The sequence below is a fragment of the Phyllostomus hastatus genome, unplaced genomic scaffold (genome assembly GCF_019186645.2).
Source record: "Phyllostomus hastatus isolate PE091 unplaced genomic scaffold, TTU_PhHast_1.1 phas_scaffold_46, whole genome shotgun sequence".
Classification (NCBI taxonomy): domain Eukaryota; kingdom Metazoa; phylum Chordata; class Mammalia; order Chiroptera; family Phyllostomidae; genus Phyllostomus; species Phyllostomus hastatus.
Genome location: NW_025334032.1, coordinates 45,282,483 through 45,302,570, shown reverse-complemented (window position 1 = coordinate 45,302,570; position 20,088 = coordinate 45,282,483). Strand labels below are relative to the sequence as shown.

Genomic DNA, 20,088 nt, shown 5'->3' with positions numbered 1-20,088 from the left:
TAGGTAAATCATGAACCCACCCAGGTCGCCCAACGCAGGACAGCCATCCACCAGGTACCTGCCATTCTGTTGTCGCGTGCTCTCCTCACAGATTAAATCTTGCACACGCCAGACGTTTTAAAGAAACACAGACTCGACTGTGACAGTGCATGAGGACAACTAAGTTTGGTGGTATTTCTTTGTGAAATTGAGACAAAATACTCCAAATAGGTATGTATGGTAAAATACTTAACTGGATGAAGGGACAGTCTACCTAAAATTACTGTTTTATAGAAAAATATGCATTGGCTTGAAAACGTACTTCTGACAGAAGACCTGGGATCATTATTCAAATTACAGTCTGCAAAGCCAAGCGTCACCCTTTTAATAAGGTCACACTGTGAAAACTCTGGTGAATTTCAGACACAACTTTCTCTTTTATCTTCATTTTGACGAAAGCAGCACAGCTCCCAGTTTTCAGAATTCTATTAAAATGCAGAACCATTATAGGAAAACCATCCAAAAGGAGAAAGCACTCTTTACTGAGTAGGTTTTGCCTACAGGCAAGTTTGAATATTAAATATGAGAAAATCGATAGTAGGCTGATGCCTTCTTAGCCTCCGAAAACTTTAAATTACAGTAATTTGATTGATCCTTATTTTTATAGGATTAGTTAAGGATGGGGAGTGTTAGATAAATGTCAATTACTGTATATTAAGTCGACTGCTTCCTTTATTTCACCTAATAAAGTTTAAAGGTTTACAATAAAGTGTCGAGACAGGCTCAGAGGACCCGCCGAGCACGCGGGAGAGCCCCGGAGCGACCACACAGTTGCAGGGCAGGGTTACTGAGAGCCCGCGCCCACCCCCAGCCGGGGGACCCCCTGCTCCCCGGCGCGGTACCTCTGCAGGTGGGCGGGTCCGGCTGCCAGAAGAAGCGGTTGTTCAGCTGCACACACGTGATCTTCTCCTGCCCTTGGAGCTGATACCCGGGGTCGCACTGGAAGGTGACGGTGTCCCCGGGCTCTCGGCTGTCGCCGTACCGGGTGCCGTTCTGAGGCACACCCGGGTCGTTGCAGGTGGACGCCACCGAGGCTGCAGGGACGAGACAAGGGCAGGCCCCGTGATCGGGAAGGGGGCCCGTCCACGCTCACGGGGGCCCGGCACTCTCGGCCGGCGTGGCGAGTTCCCTCTCGTGGGAACTCCCAGAAGGGGTTTGTTTTCCCAAAGACATGGGCGTCTGGGTGACCTTCCTTGGAACAGATTCTAGCAAAGTCTTGTTGGAAATGCTGCCGGTTACGGAGAACACCCAGAACTGCAACGGGCTCGAGTTGTCTGTCTCTCTCCCGCGCGCGCGCACACACACACACACACACACACTCTCCTCTGAGTTTTTCGGTTAGCATGATCCAGTGAAAACACGCACCGCAACTTAAACGGCTTCCAGCACACCAGCCACCGGGAACGGCGAGGAAAATGAAAGAAAACAAATTCCTGCAAGATCTGCGCCCTCCCGGCCGAGGGGACCAGTGGATCTCGGGGGACGCTGTGCTGGGCGCCAGGCGGAGGTGCTGTTGTCTTCACGGAGTCCTCAGTAAATCACACGGTGACCCTGACTTTAGCAAACACTCGGGCAATGACGCCTCTTTGTCAATAAAAGGGTTAGGGACTTCGGGTCGGGCCAGGAGCGGCCAGCGCCTCCAAGCAAGCTGGGTGGGGTGGGGGGCTGATTTTGGACACAGCGGGCGTTGGGAGACAGGACTCTGGCAAACACCTGGGGAGTGTGTGGTGAAGTGTGCACCTCCAGTCCCATCCCACGGGGGGCCACCAACCCTGTGTGGGTCCCGCCGGCGAAGACATGGTCACCAGACTTCGCAGCAGAATCCCAGATCCCACCGCCTCCCTGAAACGTCCCGGCCCGAGAGCCCTGGTGGTCTCCTCCAATTTCCGTAGCTGCTGTGTGCCAGACTGCCTCACACTAAACACCAGGGCCCAGAACGGAGAAGTCTTTTTTCCTTTCATTTTTCCCCTCAACTGGAATCCTGAGCTCTCTCTTCCTCGTCCCTGCTGGAGGGACAGACTCTCGCTTTTGCCCCGCAGGACGCCGCCGGGCACAGAGCCCAGGGTCCCCGAGAGCCAAGGGAACTCGCGCGTCACCCCCCCCATCATCCTGCCCATCTTCGCGCTCGCAGAGGCGCAGTTGGGGGTGGGCTTCGCCTCCTGGGTTCTGAGTTTCCCGCTCTGTTTGCCCCGGGAAACCCTGGGGCAATGCTCCGTGCTCGCTCAGACAGAAGCGGTTTGTCTAAATGACAGCCCCGGCGGCACGGAAAGAACCAGCCCCGCTCTGGGCTCCGCAGAGACTTTTAGCCGGATAGCGAAGGCAGTGGGCGAACGACGTGGGACGAAGGAAAGCGCTGACATTGCGGATTAACGCAGAAGTGCCCTAAGAAAGTGTCTTCTGGCTGTGACACCCAGGAAGGACCCTGAGGCTGGGGGGGCGGGGCGTGGCGCTGGACGGGGCGGGGCGAGGCAGGGCGGGGCAGGCGCGGGGTAGGGGTGGAGCACAGCGAGGGGCGTGGCGAGGGCGTGGCACAGCGAGGGGCGTGACAGGGGTGGGCGTGGCGAGGGGCGTGGCGGGACACAGCGAGGGGCGGGGCGGGGCACAGCGAGGGCGTGGCGAGGGCGTGACGCAGCGATGGGCGGGGCAGGGGCGGGGCACAGCGCGGGGCGGGGCGAGGGGCGTGGCGAGGGTGGGGCACAGCGAGGGGCGTGGCGGGCGCACTTACTGGAGAACTGCACGGAGAAGCCGGACTTGCTGATGAAGAAGTCGCTGTCGAACTGCAGCGTGAGCGAGTTGAAGGTGCTGTGGATGTCCCCGGGCAGCGCCGAGCCGCTCCACTCCTGCAGCAGCACGTCGCTCTCCAGGGGCCCGTCCCACACCTTCAGGATGTCGTGGTTGGTCTCCGTGTCGAACACGATGAAGTGCAGGCTGCAGAGAGAGCACAGCTCGCGAGGGTCACCTCGCGTCCCCGCGAGGACGCCGAAGCACACGCCAGCACACGGGCTCGTGGCGCTGGCTTACCCCCGCCCACGAGCGCCTGTCTGCGACCTGACCCGTGGGTGGGGGCCGAGCCGCAGGGCCCTCAGCGCACCTGCGCAAGCCGAGGGGACACCCGCCTTCCGCAGAACCACCTACCGAGGCCTGCGCCGAGCCCCTTCCAGGGGTGAAACAGTGCCTTTGGAGGCTGCGGGCTCTTTCCGTCGTGCAAAGCTTTCCCCGCACACACCTCAAGGTCGAGTGCGGCGGGGCTTTGCTTTAAGTTCACAGGGGCAGGTTGTAACTGTGTGCCGCTGTTGTTCTCGCGACGCCCACGAGGTGGCAGCGTGCGCGCCGGAGAAAAGGCGGAGGCGGCCCTGCGGGCCGGAATGTGCTCGCCTGCCTCTCTGATGGGCTCTCGTGTTGCATTTGCTTCTATCAATTCCACTTTCAGAAAAATGCAGTTATTTGAAATACCGACGCCAGGGAGGAAGTGTAAACTGTAAACGCTTCCCTCCACAGAACGTGAAAGACTTCTAACACAGAGGAGGAGATGTGTAATGTACACTCCTTCCTTTATGAAATTTAAAACACTTTTATTAGATTTGCAGATATTTTCTGGAGCAACGTAGAAATCACCGACTGAGGAAGCGCCTTGCGGAGGAGGCAGCAGACCTCGGGTCCTGTTTACGGCAACCGGAGTAGATCGGGGGGAGCCGAGGCACCAGCCCAGACCTGCGCCTCCTGTGTGTGCCGATTTCTAGGTTTTTTATTTACTGCTCCACGCACAAAATCGTAAGGGAGATTAAAAAATCAGGGTAGGCGGCATACAAAAACCTGTACGTAAACCTTAACTGGCTATTTTGTGTGCATTACGTACTCAAAAATACCTATCTGGGCCTGCATAAAGTATAAAATAGACAGTTTACTTTAAAATGTTCAACGTGAAATCTTTTCACTATGGAGAGAAGAGCAGAGTACAGCACACACAAGCATGCCCCCCCCCCCCGCGCTAACACTCCACCCCGTCTGCTTCAGATCCTTCTAAAGAATAAAACCCTGCAGGTACAGCCAGACCCCTCCCCACTGAGCCCTCTGCCCTCCCTGCCACTCGCCCCCTGACACGGAGAGGGGCAGTTCCACTCGTGTTTTGACGATGTTCAGACCGGCGTGCGCTCCTGCTCTCCCCACGCGGGGTGCAGCCTCGTGTGTGTGTCTCACAATAATCACCCATAATGGATGTCGTGCTGGTGTGCGCTGGTCTCATTTCCCAGCTGCTTTTTGTACTCGGCAGTATGTGAACTTCCTCCACCCTGAAAAGTGTCACGTTGGGGGCAGCCACAAACAGGAGATGGAACGAAAAGGACTATTTGCATTGCTGTCAGGAAGCACGCAGTGGTGAAGAGTAATTCCGTGGCTTCCGAGTCCTCTGCCCAGAAAACCACACGCAACGTCGAGACAAACTGCGTAAGGTCTCAGCAAACCGGACGATGCACCGGCCAGGGGTCTGCCGGTGCGGTGTTGCAGTCGGCTTCAGTTTACCTCAGGTTCACCCACTGGAGCAGCGTGGTTCCAGCAGAGGCCCTAGCAGGTCCTTCTGCAGAAAGGAACGAGTGTCTGTGGAACGCACGTGGAAACGCAAGGGGCCGAGAACGGCCCTGGCAGCCCAGTGGGAAAGATCAGCGCAGGAGCGTCATGGTACGGGGTTCCAGGGCTTGTGGGAACGTAATTAAGTAATAAATATAGAAGGACACCATGCCGGATGGACAAATCGATCCACGGAATTAAGTTGAGAAATGGACCGAAGTATATGGAATTCTCTCTGGGAAAGGTCAGAGGGTAGTGCAGAGAAAACTGACTTCTCAACGAATGGACAATTAAACTTTACCCTGGACAAAATAAGATTCCTTGACTCTTCCTCATATCACACACAAAAGTTACTTCCAGACGGATTGGACACATAGATGAAGAAGGTAAAATAAATCTTCCATTAAAAAAAAACAAACCTACGATAATGTTGCTACAACTTTGGGGAGGCAAGAGTTGTTTTGTTTTGTTTTGTTTTGTTTTTTTAAATCTGGACACAAGAACACTCAGAGCATTCTCAACAAAACATTCGGTGCTACCTACTATAAGTGCCAATAAGAGACCCACAAACTGTAAGAGAAAATGTGTCAGAATAAATTGGACTCACTGCAATTAAGAGTCTGCGTGCATCGAAAGACATCATTCGGAGACTGAAAGGGCTGACCGCAGAGTATAAGAAGATGTTCTATATTCTTGTATTATGTGTGTTATTTATTATATGTAAGTGTTATAAGTGTTGTATATAATCCACGAAAGACTGCACACAGGTGTGCAAAACTTTTGCGCGAATCAGAAGTGGAAGGCAGCCCAGTGCAGGCAACACAGTGAGTTCATCAGAGAGGATGCTCCCAGGCCAGTCAGCCTGCAGGGGGCGCCGGCGGCGGTCAGTCACTGGAAACTCGCAGACCCCGCCCGCCCGCCCGGCTCACGGGGAGACCACAGCCCCGGCCACGTGCCATTGGGAGGTGGCACCCGGAAATCGCCGGCACTGGGACGGGCGTGCGCCCGGGGCCAGCGCCTGGGACGCTGCGACAGCACCCGCCGTGGCCGCAGGAAGGGCCCGCGCCACCCGCAGCTCCGCGGTGCTGGGTGCGTGCCCGAGAGGAACGCACGCCTTCCCCGCGTGATTCTCAAACCCGCAGCTGGCAGCACCGCCTGCAGCGTCCCCAGAGTGGGCTCAAGTGTCCGCGCGTCCGCCCACGCCCGGCAGGGACCGGTGCACTGCCCCGGGGATAGCCCGCTGTGCCACTGGGAGTGCGGCCGAGGGAACGAAGACGCGGAACGACCTCACGGCACAGGTCCACTCAGGAGACGGTCAAAGCGGCCCACGGTCGGGAAGCCAGGGCGGGGGTCGTCGTCAAGGAGACGGGCTGTGGGCGGAGCCCAGAGGGCGCCCTGCTTCTGGTCAGGCGGGCTGCTGTACGGAGGATGGGCCGTGCACACGCATGTCACAGGTCAGCGAGAAGCCTACCCACACGCGCGCACACACACACCTGCTGCCCCGAGTTGTGCCGCTTTGGAAAAAGTCTCAGGACACGAACAAAACTCGGAGCGAGAAGCATCATGTGACAGAGAAACACCGATCGCTCAGCTGCCCCTCCCCCCCCGTTCGTGCCCCCACCAGGGATGGAACCTGCAACCTAGGCATGTTCCCTGACGGGGGTGGGGTGAAGCCACAGCCCTCTGGTGCACGGGGTGACACTCCAACCGACTGAGCCACCCAGCGGGGGCCTAAAATGATTTTTTAATGAAGAAGCATAAGGCTGCCTGGCTGGTGTAGCTCAGTGGATTGAGCGCGGGCTGCGAACCAAAGCATCGCAGGTTTGATTCCCAGTCAGGGCACATGCCTGGGTTGCCTGCCACAGCCCCAGCAACCGCACATTGATGTCTCTCTCTCTCTTTCTCCCTCCCTTCCCTCTCTAAAAATAAATAAATAAAATCTTAAAAAAAAAAGCATAAGGCTGCCCCCCAGGGTGGGGGTGGCGGACCAGAGTGCCCGTGCAGGACACTCAGTCGGCAGGCTGGTGACGTGGGGGGGTGGGGGTGGGCACAGGGAGGGGCAGTGGGGCGGGCGCCGGCGGAGTGGGGAGGGAAGGCTTCCGGGGAAGAGGTCCGGAGAAGCAGGGACCAGGGTAGCGTGGGGGGACGGGGGCCCGGGGGCCGGAGGGGTGCCCTGGGCCTCTGGACATGTGGCGTGGCCACCACAGAGCCCCGGCTCAGGAGGCAGAGAGCTGTGTCCCCGGGATGGGGGTGGTGTCCAGGGAAGATGACACCTGCCTTCCAGACGGGATAGTGAGAGGGCGCTTCTGCTGGGGGGCTGACCTGTTCACTACTGAGTCCCAGAAGAGGGGGGAGCTGGGGGGGCAGCGGGGAGAAGAGGGGGGAGCTGGAGGGGGGGCCAGCGGGGAGAAGGTGGGGAGCTGGAGGGGGGGCAGCGAGGAGAAACCGGGGAGGACGGGTCCAGAGGGGTGGGCACGTCTCTGCGCCGACACAGAGCGTGTGCAGGCGGGCACCGCAGATAAACCCCCAGGGCTCCGCCAGGGGGACCCGGAGGGGGGGTGTGACGCCCCAGCAGGGAGCCCGGCGGGCAGGTCTGCAGGGGCTCAGAGAGCGGGAGAAGGCGGAGGGTGGACCTGGAAAGGTCACTCGGGAGAAGATTAAGGTTGGGGGGCAGGGAGGGGCGCCCCGGCTGGGAGCGGCAGATAAGGCGGGAGCAGAGATTAGCCCGGAGCCCTGAGCTGGGCTGTCACAGGCTGCTGGTTCCTCCCGCTGCCTCTCCGGGGGGAGGGAAGGCCGTCCGCCCTGAGGACCCTGCAGTGCACGCGATGGGATCCCGGCTTCTCCTGAGTCAGCAAAGGTCGGAGGTTGGGGACGGGGAGAGGAGAAGTGAAGTTCATACTGAAAGTGCAAGTCCCCCAGGAGGGCCACCGGCGCCAGCAGACCAGGGCCGTGGGGCGGAACCGGGCCGGGAGACACAGGGACCCGAGCAGGACGCCGTGGGGCCTGGGCGTCTGGGGGCTGGCCGTGTCCTGGGACGGAAGGGAGGGGACGCCCAGGTCCCCATCCGCCGTCCTGCTGCGAACCAACGTCACCGTAATTCCGGTGTCATTTCCAAGGCCAGCACTTCCCCCGCTCCCCCCCTCGTGCCAGCTCCCCTGGTCACTGCCCCTGTGTACGAAGCGTCACCTGGGTTTCTGCCCGGTGGACAGGGAGGTGACGCTGCTGTCCGTGCGTGAGCCGCAGTGACCCGTGATGGGGCTTCAGGGGAAGACGCGGGCACAGCCAGGGCCTGGGGTGTTTGTCTGTGACGGGCGGGGACTCGGGATCCGGAGGCCTAGGGCCAGCTGGTCCCCCCCACGGTCTCTCCCAGCTCATCCACCAGGGTGACCACAATGTCACGGGTGCTTGGGGGACTGGTGTCAGTGAGACCATGCATGTCAGCCCCTCTCGCTCACGGTGCTGCGTGGCTGGGTAGGGGCCCCGAGCCCAGCGGTGGGCCCTGCAGCCACAGAGGGGCTGGAGTCCAGCCGTGGGCTCGGGCGGACTGCCTGCTGCTACCGCTCCCTGTCTTCTGACGGCTGGACGCCTCTCCCTGGGGACTCCCTCATCCGTGCAGGAAGGCAGGGGACGCCCCCTCCCGGCTGCGGTGGGAGCAGGGAGGCTGGGAGGCTTTGGTGCCTGGCCCAGCCTGCCTGGGACGCGGGCGCCGGCGTGGGCTGGCCGGAGGCTCCGCACGGAGACCGTGAGGACGCCCCACAAGGAGCACACTGGCTGGCGCTCCCTCACAGGGACCTGGACGTGTGGTCAGCGTAAACGAGAGCACGCCTAGCTCTCCGAGCCGGATCGCACTGTCTCGCTACAGACCCTCGGGGCCAGGAACAAACTCAGCCGCCCCACCCCACCCCGGGGGCACCAGGGCCCGCCCTCTCATCACTGTCTACGTCTGCGCAGAGAGACCACTGCGACCTGCAGGTGCAGGCCTGTGGTGTTTGGGGGCCACGTGAACCCTTCCACAGCCTTCCCCTCGGCCGGCCTCCTGAGGCTGCGTCTGGACCACAAGCGGAAAGACATTCCCCCTCCGTTGCCCAGACGGCCCAGCTTGCCGAGGAGCCACCAGGACCGGGGGCGACACGCACGCACAGTTATTCGAGTTGACGCCCTCGCGCCGTTGGGTCGGCCACAGGCGCGCCCAGCAGGGGCCGGGCCGGTCCCAGGGGGGCCTGCAGGTGTGATTCCTGATGAGGCCAGAGGACTGCGTCGGTTTTAACTACCTCCTGCTCGGGTGACCGCTTTGCAGCCTCAGTGTGAACGCTGCGAACTCCTCCCAGACCCCAGTGCCCCGCAACAAGCATTGTGGGGTCTCCCGTTACCTTGAGTAAAAAGTTACAGGAAAACGCCCTGGCAAGTGTAGCTCAGTGGATTGAGTGCGGCCTGGGAACCAAAGTGTCGCAGGTTCGATTCCCAGTCAGGGCACATGCCTGGGTTGCAGGCCATGACCCCCAGCAACCGCACATGGATGTTTCTCTCTCTCTCTCTCTTTCTCCCTCCCTTCCCTCTCTAAAAATAAATAAATAAAATCTTTAAAAAAAAAGTTACAGGAAAACACACCCGGAAATTGCTCCGGGCCTCAGTGACACCGAGGTCGGCCGGGAGGGAGAGACCGACATGCGGGAGCCGGCCCGTCCGTCACCTGCACGGGGTCCTGGTGCTTCTTCATGGTTTTAAGAGAAAAAAACATTTACAGTAAAAACCAAAAAGTCATAGTGCGAATGTGTAATAATGAATTCTGTTTATATTCGGAATGTTTAGTACCTCAGTCCCTGGACTCCTGATTACACAAAGGACAGATTCCTCATTTCCAAGCAAAGAGCGGAAGTAATGTGTTGGCTTTCTCACCACTGAGTGACCAAGCCTCAGTAACCTAGGCAACAGATGCCGAAGCCAAGACTAGACCCGGTTTTTTTTTTTCCCAGCATCGGTGCCGCTTGGAGCCTGCAGCACTGTGTCATGCGCCTTTCTGCACGCCGTTCCCCAAACCAACGTGCTCAGGCCCAGCCTCCAGGCCGTCCACGAGGGGAAGCCCCGGGGGGCCCGGGGGTGCAGCTGAGTGTCCACTGAGCACCGAGCAGTGAGTCACCAAAACCTGTGCCGCCTTCCCCGCCTCCTCACCAGGAAGGACTCGGGGCCGTACGTTAAAGAGATCGGACAACGGATTTGGTGAACTCTCAGATTGGAAAGATATGTAACAGAAGAAGAAAAAATCCCAGAACAGGAAATTGGTGGGACAAGGTCGCTTTCCTCCTAGCATGTTGCTGGTTAAATATGGAAGTCAGTTCCTGATGCAGAAGTTATGCATTGTTAGTGCCTCACTCACCATGTATTGGTTTCTTTTCTCTCTCCTTATCAGCATGCTCATGAGGCAGGAGAGGCAGCTGCCCAGGGGAGAGCCTCGCCGGGTCCGCGTTGAGAGCCACTCGCTCGCTCAGCCCCACTCTCGGGAAAGGAGCCGCGAGGGGCCGGGGTGGGAAGTGCACCCTGTCTCCGGAGAGCCACGTGTCCCGTGACCCCCAGGGTTCTCTCCAAACCAGGCCCACGCCGTGGCTTCTGGTTACACGGATCAGCCTTCGGGAATTCGAAGTGGAGAACCGGCATTTAATTGTATCTAGTTCCCTGGACAAGGGACCGCGTTTGTCTTGGTGAAGAATGCAGAACCCTACATTCTGTTGCTCAAACAAAGCTTACTTTTGTCCCGAAACACCAATAAATACATAAGCAGTTATCTTAATTGACGGCCCAGGTTCAATACTATAAAATAATATTTTGCATTGAATATATGTGTGTGTATATATATTTCTTCTGAGTTCCTTCTCTGCCCCTGGCAGGCCGTGAGACTCCGTCCCCTCAGGTGTGAAAGTGAGGACACCGCACCGTGTGCGTTTAGGTCACTGGAAGGTGTGGACGTGGACGGGGGGCCGGGTTGGAACAGGGGCCGGCGGTCCCGGCGACGGTGGCTATCAGGAGAAGGGGCCGCAGCGGCACGGGACAGAATGTGCATCTCCTCGCTCCACCCCTCCCGTGTTCTTTGTGGGAAGTCACACGGTCACAGCGCGACGAGTCTGTTTCACATGTGTCACTGAGTTGGCTGGGCGCCCGGCAGGGAAGGACCACAGGCATCAGCTTGGGCAGGTGCCCGCCCGCCCGCTGGCCGCAGGACAAGCTTCCCCTCTTGCTTCCTGTCAACGTCACGGCTGCAAGGAAGGGGCCGGGGGCCGGGGGTGCTCAGTCTCCGTGGGCGCAGTGGGAAGGGAGGGGTGTGAGGGTTGGAGACTTGGGGGCGTGGGCCGGGGGGAGGTGTGGGCAGAGTGGAAGGGAACAGATGCTGTGGGGGGCGTCAAGGCCGACTACATGGCAGAGGAGAGTTCTCGGGAGGAGCGAGGGGGTTTTAGGGGTGCTGCTGAGGGGGGCTCGCTCCCCCACCCCGTCCGCCGGGAGCTGTAAGGGAGGGGCACGTTGTCTGGGAGTGACTCCTCTGCCTGTGGCTCTCGACGCAGCTTCCCGACTAGAGCACGAAGGACTCACTTTAAAAACGTGACTCTTGTGGGTTTACTCAGCAGGTTTTAAGAACTTACCCCAATAACGCAGACCCTTCGGCCGAAACAGAACACTTTCTCTAAAAGTGTCTGCACAGGCCTGTGCGGGCCAGTCACCCACGCACCTTTGGGTGGGGGGAATGCCGCCCCGGCCTACCGCACACGTACCTGGGGGCCCCACGAGATGACCGCACGTCCCTCCCGGCCAGCAGGTAAGCCCCACCCAGTGGGACCTGACGTGTCCCCCACTGAGAGGCGGGGAGGCGTCTCCAGGCCCCCGCGTGCCCGTGAGATCGTGGTCTCTGCTTCGGCGAAGGGCTCGTTGGCCGATAGGATGAGAGTGGATGTGAGTGTGCACGTCACCCCCTCCCACGAAGGACCTTCCTCGGCGACCAGCCCGCTGACGGAACAGAGACCTGGGCTGGAGAGTTCCCTCCTCCCCGACCACCTGGCTGAGGCCGCGCATCTGAGTGAGGCCAGCCGGCCCCCCGGCCACCCCCGCCCACACCACACCGGCCCGGACAGCCCACCGGGGAAGGCGTGGGCACACGGAGAACTGTCTGGAGCAACTGAGCTCGGGGGCCGGTTTGTTACGCAGCGGGAGCTGACTGGTGCACTCTCCCTTCTTTTCCTCCGCCCCATGTGGTCCTCACGCAGTGCGAGCCCGGGAGCCAGTGGAAATTTGCTGCCGCCGTCCCGTCGCCTTCCCCCCACCCCGGTCCTGGAGAGCGACGGAGAGACGCCTGACCCCTCTGCGCCAGCGGCAGGCGCGCCCCTCCCCAGGCCTCTGGCCGACGGGAGACTCCCACCTGATGGTCTTCCCCGGGTCCGCCTCTATGACCCAGGTGCAGTGCAGGTTGTTGTCATAGGGCGCCGGGTAGCCCGGGGACAGGAGGCGCCCCGAGGTGGCCGCGTGGATCTGCCCGCCGCACTCCGCTGCAGACAGGGGACACACAGGGACAAGGGGACGGTCACTCTGGGCGTCACGGGCTCCGATGGGGCCACGAAACGCCGAACCCATTGCATGCGTGAGACACAACGTGTCAGCACCCGCCCCCCCAGTCTCTGCCGCTTCCCTTGACTTGCTCCCAGCGTCACCCAGAGGGACAGGCCCCTCCTCAAAGCAATGAGAGTTGGGAGTGCAGAGCAGAGAGGCACCCGAGTTAGAATTCCCACAATTCTCTGCACATCGTCTCAGTGAAACGGTGCTGGTAAAATGGCCGTTTCTACCTGACAGCACCTGCACCAATGCTGGGGACACATGGGGAGCCCCGGAGGGATGGCCGTGGGAGCGGGGGTCCCCACTCACCCACACAGGACGGCAAGGGCTGGTCCCACACCCGCCGGCCGCCGCTCAGGCAGGTCAGGGTGCTGCTGCCGTGCATGGTGTAGCCCGGGTTGCAGCTGAACAGGACGGTGGTGTCCGCGAAGTGGCCTTCGTCCCGGAGCCGGTAGCCGTAGCTGGGCACCCCGGGGTCCTCACACTTCACGAGGTCAAAGCCTGGGAGGAAAGAGGGCAGTGAGCAGAGGCTCCACCTGCGGGTTCCAGCGTCGGCTACCAAGGAGAGAGACCCTGTGGCCCTTGACGTGCGGGCAGAAATGACAACCGTGAACTTGAGAAGGGGACACACACACACACGGGGCCGCGGGTGGGCTGACGTGTTAGCCGTGTGCTGCTCCCTGGGCTCTGACCCCTGCTTTGCCCCCGTGTCTGGGTGGGACCAGCAGGGCGCATCCCGAGGGGCTCCAGGCGGCCGTCGCTGGCCCCCCTCTCTGGCCACGGGGCTGGCTGGCTCTCCAGAGAGCTCAAAGCCTGTCCCGCCCCCACCTCCCCTCTGCAGCCCGCCGGGGCCTTCCGGATGCAGGGCAGCCCCCCTGACCGGGCTGACAGGGTGCTTCTGGGGGGCTGCTCCGCCAGTGCTCTCCCCCTCCTTGGGGAACTGACATGGAGTCCCTGCCCGCAGCAGACAGGGCCTCCGGCCACCCCCGAGGGTCACCAGTGGCCACCGGCCCGCAGCACGGGGGTCAGCGAGTGGCTCCGTGCGCAGCAGAAGCTCCGGGGCTGAGTCACGGTACCGTGTCCCCGAGCAGGGCTCTTAGACTCAGAGGGACAGAGGGCGGAAGTGAAGGCTGGGCCGAGAACTCGGGGCTGGGGGCTGGGGGGGGGGTGTTTGCAGGGTGTCGGCGAGGAGCGCCGTGCAGCCCCACTGTTCCTCTGCGCGGCGCCCTGCGGTGCGAAGTTCGGCCATCTAAGCGGGGAGCTGGGGACAGAGGCACCGCCTGGGCTACTCAGGCCAGTTTCTACCTCACTGCACTCAAAGCAGAGTAAAACCATTAAAATTGAGTCTGTGGCTGTCGCCAAGTCTGCCTACCACACCCGCCTCCCAGGAAGGGAACTTCAGCCCCAAACCCACGGGCCGCCTCCCCCGGGGCCTCCCCGGGGTCTGGGCCCAGCCGAGGGGCCTTGTCCGGGACAGAGGCTCCCCCCCCACCCCCGCCCCAACCGTCTGCTCTCCGTGGTTGGGAACGGTTTCCTTCCGTGAAGTGCTTTTCTGGGGAGTGTCTCCAAACACCCGGAGGGAGCGACCCCGGGGAACGCCGACCCCAGTGAGCTGTGCGAAAACACGGACACTGCCCCCATATGCTTCAGAAACCTAACCTGCCGAAGGAAGGACCAATGGCTACCCAAGGTCGAAGTCTTGCTCCACAATCTTTGTTAACAAAACTGCACATCGATACTTTCCAGTCGCACGGGAGACCCCAAACCAGCAGGACGCTTCCGCCACGGTATCAGCCTTGGTGGAGACGGACTGAAAGCCCGTGGTGCGGACTCAGTGCAGGCTGCCTGTCGCCCCGGCCCCATTCCCCTCTGCCCTGGGCTGCAGCCCAGCTGTGAATAATCGTAAGGGTGCCCACTGGAGGAACCGTTGCTTTGACCTTTTTTAGAGCGCACTGTGAAGACGGAGAGTGCGACAAATGCCATTGTTCGCAGAGCGCGGCCCGCACACACAGCACAGCCAACTCTGCCTGCGGGCCTGGGGGACGTCTCCGTCGTAGGTCAGGGCCGGCTCTGGAACTTGCATTTGCGAGCTGCCGCTTCCTTTGCCCAGAACCCCCAAACCCAGTTGTTTACAGAAAGGAACCGGTAAGGAGATGAGCACAGCATGGCGCACTGAGAGCTCAGTCATTGTCCCAGGGGGCCTCCGTCAGAAATAGGCTGGTCTCCCCGCCCCCCCGGCCCCCACACACTGAATAAGTGGGTGCAGTGACGGAGGTGACTAACTAAATTCACGTGGGAGACATTTTTATATGTATCAAACCAGCCCGCTGTACCCCTTACACTTACACAATGTTGCAGTGTCGTGTGTCAATTACCTCCCCAGGAAGCCGGGGGAAACGAAGAAGCAGACCCCTGACTGATGGGGGGGGGCACCCGAGAAAACGGCAGTCCCAGCAGCCTGTGCAAACGCCCACCCGTCCTGCACAGAAACAGCATCAGCCGTCCTCGTCAGTCCAGGACTCAAGGGCTCCCCCTACCCTTGCTCCCATCCCCAGGTGTGTTTGCCGTCGCTGGTTGCTCACGGCGTCTCTGCACCGGGTGCCGCAATGTCCCCGCCTCGCTCTGCCGCTCGGGGGTGACACGGCGCAGCGCGTCGTCACCGGCCTCGAGGTTGCATCCACTCCCCGAGCCGCCCCCTCTCGTCCGCCGGTGCAGTGGTGCCGGCGTCGTCCCCTCCTGTGGGCGTGCTGACGAGATCGAGGTGCCGCGCCCGGCTCTGGGCCCTAGCGCTCCCGTCCACGAGACACGCCGCAGCCCAGCGACTTTCAGCTGCTGCGCCACAGACTCTCTGACACACGCGCTGCCTGCCTGTGTAGTCAGGGCACTCTCCTCTTCCCCTAGACCGACCGTCGTCGGGTAGAAAGTAACAATGACGGCAGCCAACACAACCACGGCTGTCTGCGGTGAGTGGATCAAAGGCACACCTGTTTCCTGTCAGACAGGCAGAGTATGCGTATTTCTTGGTGTGCTGCAGAATGGGGGTACTCGGTCTGTGTACATGCCGTCAGGGGAAGAAGGTTGAACATCGCTGCTGTGCTTGGTTCAGGCTCCGCTGTCAATCACGTGGCGTGGCCCGCCTCTGCCCCCCACTGGAGGAGTGAGGAAGGACACCCAGAGAGGCTGCGGGGGCTGGGCCGCTCTGTCGCCCACCCCCACTCTCCTTCCCAGAGAGGTGGAGGTGTCTCTGGGGTTCCCAACAGACCACGCCGGGTGGGGGAGGGGGGCGCTCTCCGGAGGCGAAGAAGGGACTCGAACCAGCTGCGAGGGCTGTGGCCGCGGGCAGCAGGGAAAAGACCCGCGAACGCCCCTGTCTCCGCCCCTGTCTCCGGGTTTCCCAGTTCACCTCCGCCCGGGGCGGGGCGGGGCGGGGACGCGGGCTCCAACCGGCCGCCCCCTGGACCCCAGGCCGCGGGTCTGTCCCCCTCGGAGTTTCCGGGGCGAGGCGAGCTCTGAAGGTGCTGGCTTTTCCTCCTTCCTCTTTCAGACATCGGTGCACGGGCCATGCGGCCTAGGGTCCTGCAGAACCGCGGCCGACTCCAGCCTCCTCTCGGACCTTGGAAGCGGCTGGTACCCTCCGTCCTTCCTTGTGGGTCCGCACACGCCCTTGACCTGGAGCGCCTGGACCTGGGACAGTGCCGAGCTGGCCCACTGCAGGCCGCCCCGGCCAGCTCTGTGCAGTCCAGGGCGCCACGGAAGGCGGCGGAACAACAAGGGGCGTGCATCTCGTGCTGTTTGCACTACAGCTCCGACGTCTGTGCAGAGTGCAGAGGGGAATCATCAGCATGAGTACACACCTGTCCCCGTTCGCTGAGCGCCGCGGGTGAAGCGTCCAATCGGCTGCTTCAGTTGCTGAGGCATCACAGAGCCAGTAGGACAACAGACCCATCTGTGACAAAGAGCGCTGTTTGCAACGGACGCAAACTTTTCCTGTCAGCAGTGGGTTGCCCCTACCTGCCATTCAGAAACCTGTGCTGCTTCATGACGCCTGCTGTTCTCTGCACTGCAGTTGTGCCGAGATGCCTGGTTTACTCCCTGGCCTCTGGCGGCAGGTACATAAACACCCATCAGTACACGGGGTTCTCACCCAAGGGGGTTCGCCGGACGTAGAGGAAAATACCCTCATCAAGAGCGCTGGGCTTCAGCCAGAAGACCTCACTTGGGTCCTGGCTGCGCCACTTTCAAATCCGAAAATTTTGGAGAACCACCTAAAGAGGTGGACCCTCGGTTTCTACGTCACGGACAATGGAGAGAGGAGTTAGGGGCCAAGACCCAGAACCGCCCATGGGGTGCGATTAGAAGGTGCGTGAGAGGGTGTTGTAAATACTGAAGAATATACGAACGCTATTTGCAACCATCTCAGAGTCTTGGGGATGTTTATTAAACTATATACTTACTCCCTGTTGACATTTCGTAATCCACTCTGGTGTGTGGGCTAATTATGGATCTCAAACATTTAAATATGAAGGTTTCCTTCAGTAATGCAATTAACTAGCGAGAGGCAATTACAAAGCCTTTACAATGTAGTTGAAAGTATCTTTACATAGTCTTAAGCTTTAATAATTTGCTCAAAACTTTTTACAGCCATCATTCCCACACCATCTTTTAGGGATCAACATTTCATCTAGACATCGATTCACATTGTGGGCACTTGGGGTTTCTGAAAGTTAATCACTCAGTGTTTGAGCCTAAGAACCTAACGTGAAGTTAGTGATGTTTGGGTCGCGGAGCCGTCAGCAGCACCGATGCTGTACGGTGAATGTCTGCTCCCGTCCGGCAGTGCGCCCTCTCCAGGCCAATCCCACAGCGAGACTGGTGCCCGGGAATGTCCTTTTTTTTTTTTTTTTTTTTAGGCAAGGCAAAGTGGGAACATGGGCAGAAAAGAGAACCACTCTCATCAAATTGATTACACTAGGAGGTAAATTCCAATGACCAAATTATCACCGATAATTCTTTCTCTTAATTTTTAGATAGTTTATGCTGCGATACTTAATAAAAAGTCCTTAAATCATGGAAGTGCCCAGACATAAGTGCCCGGATCCCAGGTCTCCCGATGTTACCCAGAGAAAAGGGAGGCGGGCAGCAATAGTCCTAACGCTGGGCTGGGGACGGTGCCGAAACTCGGGGTGCACCAGACCCGGGGGGGTCGACAGGGGCTGAGGACAGACCTGGGGGCAACTCCACGGGACAAGGGCAGGTGAGCGAGGCCACAGGAAGCCGACAGCCCCTGGGTCCCACCCAGGGGTGGGGGCCAGAGCGCTCACTGGGCCTTCTGCACTGACCGCTGGGGAGCAGCAGGGGGAGGGGGGGCAGGACTCTGGAAACAGCTCAGCAGCTGCCCCTCAAGGGCAGATCCTGTGACCTGACATTCGAGGGGGCAGGGCTTGCTTCTGGGCGGCTGGGGCACGGCCGTGCCGAGACAGGAACCGGCGCCCACCGGTGGCGGTGACGCACTGCCCCCAGGGGAGAGAGTTGGAGGGAAAGCAGGAGGCTGGCGGGAACCAGGGTTGGGAGGGTGACGGGGAAACAGAGCAGAAGCTCACACGACACGGTTTCCGGGAGAGATGGGCCGAGTCTAGACACCCAGCCTCGCAGCCGCCCCGCGGACGCGGCCACAGAAGCGCCCGTGGGGCGGAGGGGGGCGCCGGGCCAAGGCCTCTGCTCCTGCTGACAAACCTCAGTGAGAGGCGGTGTCTGTGGGCAAAGGGAAAGCCACATGGGAATGCGAAGAACCACCCGGGTGTGGGTGGAACTTCCACTAGTGACAATAAACTCAGTCATCGCCTGGGGTCTCACTGTGTCCTCCTCAAGCATCGGAGCCCCCCCCCCCCAGGGTCTGGGGCAAGGGCGAGACCAGGGACGCGGGGTAACACACTCGGGGGCGGGGCAAACAAGGGCACAGCCGGCGTGTCGATGGCGCACCCAGATCAGACACACGGGAGGACAGACCGCGCTGTGCCCGCGGGCGCTGCGTCCGCAGTCAGGGCCAGCGGTTTCCGGAAGAGCGCTCAGTCCAACAAAGTGCGACGCCGGTTAACACACATCCCGGAAGGGGTTTTGTGACGCCGACTGCTGCTGTATTTCGCAGGCACGCCGATTAATGAGCTTCCTGTTTCCGAGCCTTCCGAACGGCTCTTCTCATCACAGCGAGGCGCAGGCGTTCTCAGGACGCCAGCTGCTTTAGTCTCGTTTCTGCCCAGAGTCGGACAGTTCTTCCTTCGGCTGCCCTTACCCTGCGAAGTGGGATCTGAGACACTTGATTTTCCTTTTCGGTCCTTGGGTTAGCTCTGCATCTAGGACAACCGTGATCTGTTCCAGGCCTTTGTTTGCTTCTCTGTCAAACAAATACATTCATCTTCACGATCACCGGCACATACATTAGTGCTCAAGGCTCCAAAACATTTAATTTCCTGTATCACGATATTTGGTGTCTCAACGGTTCTTGAACACCAGGCTCATGAAGAATTCGACTGACTCGTACACTTTAACCATTTTCGTTCACTGATTACTTAATTTTAACTGGTCATTCACACCAACTAGCCACATCCTTTTACTTCATTTGTTGGGAAGTAGACATGCTGAAAACGACAGCTGCCACTTGGCAAACTTGCCCTTTTGAAAGCACCATTTCTCCTCGGTTATTTTGGCCATCTTGTGTCCTCTTCCCGTTCCACGTAAAAAGTCACGTTCCACTTTGATGTGACAAACAGGGAGGGGAAGGGGACCGAGTCAGGCCCTGCCCCCGCACGGGTCTCGGAGTCGCAGAGCCCTGGGCAGACACACACACTATCCGTGTGCCGTTCTCTCGCTAGGAAATCCCCGGTGGGAGAAGGGCCCCACTGCACAGGGCTGTATCACGCATGTGTGGGGCACGTGTGTGTGAAAAGGGACACCCCAAACCCAGAATTTATTTATAAAGAACTGTGTGTTGATTCTCACGTGTTTCGACTTCAGTCACCTGCAAAGTACTCTCCATCTGAGGCAACTGGGCTCATCAGTCTTGGTGCCTCTCAGTGCCTCTGCTGTTGTCTGTCCCACCTCTTCCACATCCGCAAAACGTTGCCCTTCGAGGGCTTTCATTACCCGCGGAAACAAAAGAAAAAGTCACCTGGGACAAGACCAGGTGACTAGGGAGGGTAGAGCACGGGGGTCACGCCGTTTGTGGTCAGGAACTGCTGAGTGCTCAGTGCGGTCACTCACAAACCACCCATCAGGGAATGGGCAAACACGGTGACAGAGTCTTCAAATAAAATTCACCGAAGCAGAACGCAGCCTCTCACAACAACACCAGCTGGCGCACTGATCCAGACGGGTTCCTAGAACACTCACCTAGCAGGGAAGCCTGTCCTGCCAGGGCCCCCCCTTCAGAAGATAACTCTGGGTTTTGGGGTACCCCTTGTAATTTTATATGGATATGTAATGATATATTATGCACATGTATGATCATACATGTTCTAACATAGAGTCGAATACATGTACTAAGTAAACACAACAGCGAAGTGTCGATGCGTGGCAGGCAGGCGAAGACTACCCCGTCAACATGTCACACACGCAGCTCCTGCCTCCCGTACGCGTGCAGGAGTTTCCTCCGCGTGCCTGCACCGCAATCAATACTTCTCAGTCCAGAGGCCCTGAACATCGTCAGCTATTTTCTCTTCTGCCACTGGACTCTAAAAACATCAGACTTCCAAACAGACACACTTCAAACTGCTGCCTCCAGCAAGGCTTCTAAATGCGCTGCCTGGCCAGCCGTGTGCTGCGTTAAACAGCCGCCCGGCACACGGTGGGGACGCCCGGGAAAAGTCGGCAGGGGACAGAGATCGCGCCAGCCAGGCCCCA

General features: G+C 59.6%; 1 protein-coding gene and 1 long non-coding RNA gene across 2 annotated transcripts in view; one reads left to right on the top strand and one right to left on the bottom strand.

Annotated features, from left to right (window-relative positions):
• CSMD1 (CUB and Sushi multiple domains 1) overlaps nt 1–20,088 on the bottom strand; it is a 687,628-nt gene that overhangs the window by 113,752 nt on the left and 553,788 nt on the right. The window contains exons 26-29 of the mRNA XM_045821269.1: nt 12,502–12,693; nt 12,002–12,128; nt 2,765–2,967; nt 882–1,073 (exon numbers count right to left, since the gene is read on the bottom strand). Coding sequence (XP_045677225.1) covers nt 882–1,073; nt 2,765–2,967; nt 12,002–12,128; nt 12,502–12,693 — 714 coding nt within the window. The remainder of the gene's footprint in view (nt 1–881; nt 1,074–2,764; nt 2,968–12,001; nt 12,129–12,501; nt 12,694–20,088) is intronic.
• Nucleotides 7,342–10,432, top strand: LOC123807588. The gene is made up of 2 exons (XR_006783672.1): nt 7,342–7,459; nt 10,010–10,432. It is a non-coding gene; the product is annotated as an uncharacterized LOC123807588 (long non-coding RNA).